Raw genomic sequence first — 9133 nt, forward strand, 5'->3', positions numbered from 1 at the left:
CAATCATACTCTACTGTGGTAGATATGGCTGCAAGCAATGTATTAGAGGGAAACGAGTAAGATTATGGCTAAAATTATGGTGTATTTTCGAATCAAGTCAACCTTTATCATGCTGTAGCCAACCTTCAGAGAACAGATCTTGGTCAAGGAGATGTACTTTTAGGACTAGTGGATGAGTGAAAATTACCACCAGGTACAAACATATTTGCTGACAACTTATTCATATCAGAATTGATTACTATTAGCATACATAAAAAAATGAAAACTCCTGTTATTTATTCTGTTTCCGAAATGCCAGTGGCGATCGCGGACTACAATTCTCACATGGGTGGAGTGGACATGTGTGATCAATTCCTGGCAAATTACCGTACAACAATCAGGAATAAAAATGGTGGTTCAAATATTTCAGATGAGACTTGGATGTATCAGTTCTACAGGGATGGTTACGGTATAAAAAACTCGGATACAGTATCACACTGCTGTAAAATTTCAAAATGCAAATGTAAATTGTTCACGTTATAATACTATAATGATACTCAAAATTATATTATTTGATGCATAATAATTCAAATTCAAGTATTAAAAACTACTGATGAAGGTATGGGTAATGAATTATATAGCAAAAACGTGCATAAACACAGTTAAATGATAATGTGCATTTTTGACCCCTTAAGTGCCCAGATGTATCTTAAGATACGCGTAGGATTAAGTACTATGCAAATGTTAGAGATTTTTTTAAATATTTTTTCCTGCATCAGATATGATGCCTAATCATAATTTAAGCAAAAAAAGTAAAATTTTTAGAAAAAAATCTTCTGGGCATTAATGGGTTAAAACACCTTTCAGGTTTCTCGGTTTTATTTCTCGGCACTAACTTTCAATTAAAAAACCTCAAAGCGTTAATTATGCAAGGGAGAAGATTTGTGACCTTTTGTGATTAATGGTCATTTTCATTAGTTGCAAAAGACAATCCATGAATTGTGTCTTAATAATAAACCGGAATGCATATGGAATCTGGAGGGAACTTCATTTTCTACGTACCCAGGGAAGACAAGAGTTGTCGGTAAGAGAGGATTTCCCTCGACTCGTTATTCGATCGTTACATCGATCCAGCCCTGGGTTCAGACGATCAAATTCACGGACGTAAACCTAATTCTTTGCTATTTTTACCCCTTCCTCGGGAGAATCACCTCCGATACAAATAACAGTAATTATTGAAGGAGTGCCGTTGCTTAATGGAGGTGGATAGCGGTGCAGGCCACACTATTATTTGGAGTCAAGTTTTTAATTCAAAGTTCAGTTATTTAAAATTGAAACCCTGTTTTAGCGACGAATGAAAAACTAAATGTGTTGGGACAAACCCTGGTGAAAGCAGAATTTCGAGGTTTTGTGGCTCAACTGACTTTATTAGTTGCTGCTGGCCCAGGGCCTTACTTATTGGGTCGCTCCTGGTTTCACGCGTTGAACATTGGCGTGGATGGAGTGCATCTGAGCTCATCAACTCCCCCCTGAAATATTAGATTTCAGTCATATGTTTGCCCCTGGCTGGGGAAAATATAGTGGCACTCCAGTGCACATCCATCTAAAGGACGGTGCCTCCCTAGTGTTCCGTAAGGTTCGTCCAGTCCCCTATGGCCTATTGAACGGAGTGCCTTCCGAAATTGATCGGCTAGTGCAGGAAGGTATTTTAGTGCCTGTCTAGGTGACAGAGTGGGCCACACCTTTAGTTAATGGAGAAAAGGGATGGGACTATCCGCATATGTAGTGATTCCTCCCCCCCGGTAATCCAAACTGTTTGAGGGATGTTTACTTCCTTCCCACAATTGACGAAGTGCTTGGGAAATTAGCGGGAGGGAAATACTTTGTTAGGAATGGCATGTCCCTTGCCATCCTACAATTGCCCGTAGATGCTGAAACTGCCAAGATATTGACGCTAAATACCCACAAGGGTATTTTCCAGGTGACCAGGCTTAGTCAGGGTCTCAGTGCAACCCCTGGAATCTTTCAGCGGACTATGGAGTCGCTCCTTCTGGGAATTGGCGGGGACATTAGTTTATCTGGATGACATCCTCATTCAGGCCCCCAGGAAGCCGGATTTATGGCAGAGAGTGAAGGCAGTGATTCACAAGCTGGGTGATGGAGGGCTAAATCTTCGGTTGGACAAGTGTCTATTTGTGGTTCCAACGATTGAGTTCGTGGGCTACCAACTGAGTGCGGAGGGGATAAATCCTACAGGAATGTAAGTGCTATTTTATCCGCACCTAAACCTAAAAATGTTGACAGCTTACGAGTTTACTTGGGGTTAGTGAATTACTACGACCGATTTTTCCCAAACTAAGCTTCCCAGTTTCATGTACTCTATGACCTTTTAAAGCAAGGTCCTAAGTGGGAGTGGGGAAGTGAGCATGACAATGTAAAAGATGTAGTGACAAAAGCGGCACTAGTTCATTTTAACCCTGATCTCCCCACTGTCCTTACTGGAGATGCATCTCCCCATTGTATTTGGGCAGTGATAAGCCAAGTTATGCCGTATGGCACAGAGAGGCCCATTGCTTTCAGCTATCGCACATTAAAGCCCGCTGAGAGAAACTATTTGCAAGTGGACAAAGAGGCTATGGCTGTTATATTTGGTGTACCTAACTAAATTTTACTTGTATCTGTGGGGAAGAAGTTTCACCGCATACAGCGACAGCAAGCCAGTGGTGGGAATTTTAAACCCTCATAGGAAGCAATTGCCAGACATTATGTCCCCACGAGTGCTCCGTTGGTGTCTCTTCTTAGCAAATTTTGATGGCAATGTCTTGTATAGACCTGATTCCCACGATGGGAATGCAGATTTTCTTAGCAAGTTACCCCTGGAGGAGGAAGGAGAGGAATTATCCCCTGACCCAGCAGGTGTCCTTTTCCTTGAGGAGCTGTCAGCTGCCCCACTGTCAGCTGATGCCATCGCAGAGGCCACCAGGAAGGATCCCGCGGTGTCGAAGGTCCTGTGCGGAGTCCCACAAGGATGGGATTTCTCTAAACATTCCTCTGAGGTGCAGCGGTACCTGAGGGATCATTGGCGGTGATGAAGGGTTGTCTGTTAGGAGGCAACCGGGTGATAATTCCTCCAACATATCACTCTCAAGTGTTGCTACACCGGGTGCACCAAGGTATTGTTCGCACAAAAGGGCTGGCCAAAAGTTACATATGGTGGCCTGGGATCGACGAGGACATTGAATTTTTAAAACCGTCCTACCATACCCTGTTGAGTTTCTTCAGTTTCCGCTCGTTCCTTGACCTAGGCGTACATGTGCGTATCACCCTGACCCGCAGCGACCATTAGCGTTGTCAAAAGGTGTGCAAGTCTTTTTTATAACTGTGAGCGTAAGTTAGTGTATATTAGTGTAATGTTGTGTGTTTTCTTGTTCAGGGCTTAATTAAAGTGTTAATATTGTTGCTGAATCATAAACATGGCAAGCGAATCTAAACCTGGTTCCAGTAGACAAGTTACTCTTTCTGATCGCCGCGTTCCATTGGACGAAGAAGGAACACTGTTTACTTTAGAAGAGGACTTTTCTTTTGACACATTGGATGACGAATCCAACTACGGGAGTGACGTTGATCCCGTTGAGGAATGTGCAGATGACAATGACAGGAATACGGACACTGAACAAAGTGGAAGTGAAGTTTCTAATGACGATGAAACATCAGACAACGACATCCCACTTTTGTGTAGGGGTCGATATTTAGGGAAAGACGGCGAATCATCCTGGAAAATTGCAGAACCTACCCAATCCGTGCGAACCAGACAGCGGAATCTTATCGTCCATTTTCCTGGAACAAAAGGTTAGGCAAAAAATGCTAAAAAAAACCGTTGAAAGCATGGCAGTGCTTTTTGCCTGACGAAGTAATACAAAATATTGTAAAGAACACTAATATATTCATAGAGTTGAATAAAAATAAATATGGCCGAGATCGTGACTGTAAAAACACTACAGTTGAAGAAACTAAAGCCCTGTTGGGTTTATTGTATTACGCAGGTGTGTTGAAGGCTTCACATCTGAACGCAGAAGAGTTGTGGGAAGAAGTGCGTCTATTCAAGTGTGTAATGTCTTTGAAACGATTTAGATTTTTGCTTCGAATGCTAAGATTCGATGATAAAAGAACCCGAGTGCAGAGGATGGAAGTGGACAAGTTAGCACCTTTCGGCATGTTTTTGAATTTGTTATAAAGAACCTCAACTATACTGACTTTGGGATACAACTAAACCAATAACTGGAAATTTGTAGTGACATAAAGTTGTGGAAATATATATTAGTTCTTATTGGAAAAAATATTATGAAGTAATAGTTGAAGTTTACTTTTAATCTTTGTGATAAACCATGGCTCATTGATATTTCGTTTTTTTTAAAGAAAATGTGTACAACATTTTCATGCTTCAATAACTTGAAAATTTTTCCTTATAACAATAAGCCATATACTATTTTTTATTTATTTATAACCTTTGTTCAATATTAAAGAGTGAAAAATTATTGTAAGTAAGCTAGTTAGCCGTAAAATTACTAAAACTCTTGTACTATGATAAAAATCTCATTTTTTGTGATACTTTTTCTTTAATTCCGAAAAAAAATATAAAAGTGATAAAATGTTTGTTTTAAACACATGGTTTGAGTTTATATACCTTGGAAATGAAATGTATAAAGTTACAAAAAACAAAATGTAAATTAAGCTTTAAAACAATTTCTTTTAGTGCGGGTCAGAGTGACCCGCAGCGACCACGCAAGGCTACATGTTAGGCGCGACTACTCCCGGGTTAATGACCACTATAGCAAATTTGAACAGCTGGTTTGCCACTCATGGCCTACCAGATGAAATTATCACGAACAATGGACCTGCTTCAAGGTCTGAGGAGATGTCAGAATTTGTTCGAAAAAATGGTATTTCCCATTACAAAACTCCTTGTAACCCTGCCTCTAATGGGCTGGCAGAAAGGATGGTGCAGACCGTTAAAAGATTACTTCTTAAATTGCCCGCCAATGAATGGGAAAAGGAATTAGGCAACATCCTCCTCACATTACGAACTACTCCTAATTCCACAGAGTCAGCTCCCTCTTAGCTGTTGATGGGGAGAAGGTTAAAAACTGTTTTAGACAACCTACATCCAGCTAATGTAATGAGCAAAAGAGGAACTCCATCCTGCTGTGGAGGAGGGAAGCATCTACGAAGTACTTCACTGTTGAGGACACAGTTTTTTACAGGAATTATGGACGGGGAGGGCCGTGGTTGAAGAGAGTAATTTCTGAAGTTGAGGGTCCTCATAACTTTAAAATTATTTCAGAGTGGTAATTTTGAGCGCAGGAATTTCAACCAACTCCGTTGCAGATGGAAGGGTAATAAAAATCCTAATGTTATTGTAAATACTAATCCCTGTTCTGATTTTCCAAAGGTTCAAGCTGCAACTGAGGACTACCATCATTCGCCAGAGAACACCACCTGGCTGTGTTGGCCTGATGAGTGGGTGACCATACAAAATCCTCTGCTTGAAGGGTCTCCACCCGTGACATCCCTGGAGGAAGACCCACAGCTACAGAGCCAATTTCATCTCGGCCTCGGCGGACACTTAAACCTAAAAGACACGGAATCGGTATAGAACACGCGTAACACTGATGTTGCCACGACAACGATTTAATATATTCTATTCTTCTTCTATTCTTCTATATTATATACAACCCGATGTGTGACAGCTCACTGACTGATTCACGTATACAAATTCCCGACCACTTCCGGACGTGCTGGAAAGACGAAATTTTCGCAGGTTGTGGAGAAAAAAATATTCATCGGGGGGAAAAGTCCGAAAACTCGAAAATGTCGATCGGTTTTCGAGATATATCGATCCGAATTAACATTGGAGCCTTATGGGACTAAAACTTTTTCCATTCATTGCCTAATTGCAAATGTCACGGGAACATGAAATTTCATTGACGGAAACTAGATTTTTTGGCCGATTTTTAGATGTTAAACATTTTGCCATTTTTTGTTAATAAGTGTTTTTTAAATTTTTTTAAAATTTCCAATGCTTTTCTTATGGGCCTATCTTTGGATTTTTTTAAAACCAACTTTAAATAGTTGTAGGAATAAGTCCTTAACGTATGGGATCCCATACAAAAAAATCTGTGCTGCGACTGCACTAAATCTGCACTGTAACGGGACTAAACTCTGTGTTTAGCACAGTCACAGTACACTTTTCTGTACTAGACTGTACTATGGCAGCTAGAATTTGAGAAGAACTGTACTGTAACAGTGCTGGATCACTGTGCTTGAACTGTGCTAGAGCTCAGACTGCACTTTGACTGGCCTGGGTAACATGACTGGAGCTGTACTATGGCTCAGACTGCACTGTGACTGGGCTGGGTAACATGACTGGAGCTGTACTATGGCTCAAACTGGACTGTGACAGGGCTGGAAAACATGACTGGAAGTGTACTGTGGCTAAAAGTGGACTGTGACTGGGCTGGGTAACATGACTGGAACTATACTATGGCTCAAACCACAGTGACAGGGCTGGACATAAACTAGTCATTGACAGGAGAAAGTATTTCCTATATTATTTCATATTACGATCAACTATCATTTCCATGAGAATATGAATGCGTAAATTATATAAAAATTTATGTTGACATTACCGCGGCAATGCATAGCTCCAGCTTGATATCATTTTGGTAAAGTATGGTCAAAAGAACAACTTCCGCCGATACTCAGCCATCTTTGTTAGAGCATTGGTGTTGAACCGGTTGTAACATTACTTGTTTACGTGCTCTGAATTCTACGCTGTACGATGGATACGTCGATGTAAGATCGACGCTAAGAACGTGAAGAAGTGAACTTTACTTCAATTGCATCAAAATTAGCTACTTAGCCGGGAATTTTTCTTGCGGGTGAAGTGATATCGTCTGTGGCGGGCGTTCGAATCGCAGCGCGCCACTGCCGGAAGGCAGCACCGCCTGGAGGGAGACAGGCGGAAGGCCCTTGGCGCCGTCAGGGTAACGAGACCCTGGGGGATTTGGCGCCCTGGCAGGAGAGTAGCGTCCCGACAGCTTGAGGAGAGAGACCTGCCGATCCCGCGACCGTGATTTTTAATCCGCGAGCATCCATGTGAAACAATCGCATGTGCGCATGTAATTTTATCCCGAAAATAAACGGGTTAATTCCTAAACTATAGAGGTCGTAGTTATTTCGCCGCCTGCCGAGATAACCCTTAAAGACATCTAAAGTGGTGACCACGCCGACGTGATCGTATTAGGACCACGTGAGTGATAATTCTAGCGATTGTGTAGGGTATTTATGTGATTGTGTTTTATAATATTTGTGTGTCGTGTTCGCGATGGCTGACGGTGATAACCGCGTAGAGCGCATTTCAATGCGCGTGCCTCCGTTTTGGCCCGAAGACCCCGCAGTGTGGTTTGCCCAAGTCGAGGGACAATTTCATCTGAACGGTATCACGCAGGATGCCACGAAATTTTATTACATTATGTCTCAACTGGACCAGAAGGACGCCGCGGAAGTGAGTGACATCATTATTTCACCCCCGGCGGAAGGAAAATACGCGCGGCTGAAGGAGGAGCTGATACGCCGTCTCACGGCGTCACAGGAGCAGCGGATTCGGCAGCTTCTCGAGCACGAGGAGATTGGGGATCGCAAACCCTCTCTATTTTTGCGTCATCTCCGATCCCTCGCCGGCACATCGATTCCCGACACATTTCTCCGGACGCTGTGGCTCAACCGCCTGCCCGCCCATGTCCACACCATCCTAACGGTGCAGCAGGACGCCGACTTGAATACCCTCGCTGCCTTGGCGGACAGGGTACATGACGTCACGCCAACGCCTCAGGTAGCCAGCATTTCCGCCAACGACGCAGTGCTTAAGAGAGTCGAGGATCTCACCCTGCAGGTGGCTACCCTGATGAGCCAGATGGCCCAAATGACCGCCAGCGTGACCGCGCAGATCACCGACCCTTCGGCAAACCGCTCTCGCCGGCGATCCCGAGGCAATTCCCGTAGCCGCTCCCGGGCGAACTCCCGTCCCCCATCTAGCGACGGGCTATGCTGGTATCACGCGAGGTTTGCGGAGAAGGCGCACCGCTGCGAACCCCCATGCAACTTCGCGGAAAACAAGTAGGGCAGTTGGTAAACGCGGCAACCGACTCCCGCCCTGCTGTCAGCCGCCTTTTCATCACGGACACCACCTCTAAATTACAGTATCTTATTGACACGGGATCCGACTTGAGCGTTTTTCCCCGGACGTTACTCAAAGGTCCCCGCCCAAAATCTACGTATCAATTATTCGCTGCGAATGACACGGTCATTGCCACTTACGGCTGGCTTGAGCAGCATCTAAATCTTGGCCTTCGCCGGGATTTTGTGTGGAGATTCGTGGTGGCGGACGTGTCGAAGCCGATCATCGGAGCCGATTTCTTAAGGCATTACGGACTCATGGTGGACATCCGTAATCAACGGCTCATCGACAGCACGACTTCACTGAAGGTAAGCGGCGGCATAGTGCGAAACCCTCTCCCCCACATAAAGGCTGTATGTGGCGGAAATAAGTATCACAGCATCCTGGCGGAGTTCCCTAAGGTGATCCATCCTGGTGGTGCACCGAGGCAGACATCACATTCCACTGTGCATCACATACGCACCACACCTGGACCACCTATTTCGTGCAAGGCGAGGCGATTGTCAGCCGACAAACTCCGTTTGGCGAAACGGGAATTTGAGACCATGATACGAGATGGAGTGGCACGCCCCTCGGAGAGCTGTTGGGCGTCTCCCCTCCACCTAGTGCCCAAAAAGGGAGATGACTGGCGTCCCTGCGGCGATTACCGAGCGCTTAACGCACGGACAATCCCCGACCAGTATCCCGTGCCTCACATTGAGGATTTTTCCCATAATCTTCTGGGAAAATCAGTGTTCTCTACTATAGATTTAGTGCGGGCGTATCATCAGATACCTATTACCCCCGAGGATATACCAAAAACCGCCATCAAAACTCCGTTCGGGCTCTTTGAGTTCAATTTCATGACGTTCGGCCTTCGCAACGCTGCTCAGACATTTCAGCGATTCATAGATGAGGTGCTCCGAGGTTTAGACTTTT

At 44.2% G+C, this 9133-nt stretch overlaps 1 protein-coding gene across 1 annotated transcript; it reads left to right on the plus strand.

Annotated features, from left to right (window-relative positions):
• Positions 1-7363: 7363 nt before the first annotated feature.
• LOC124164494 lies at positions 7364-8158 on the plus strand. The gene has a single exon (XM_046541823.1). It carries the CDS (start codon positions 7364-7366, stop codon positions 8156-8158), a length of 795 nt encoding a protein of 264 aa, XP_046397779.1.
• The last annotated feature ends 975 nt before the right edge of the window (positions 8159-9133 follow it).

This window comes from Ischnura elegans, chromosome 8 (assembly GCF_921293095.1).
Source record: "Ischnura elegans chromosome 8, ioIscEleg1.1, whole genome shotgun sequence".
In the NCBI taxonomy this organism is placed as follows: Eukaryota; Metazoa; Arthropoda; class Insecta; order Odonata; family Coenagrionidae; genus Ischnura; species Ischnura elegans.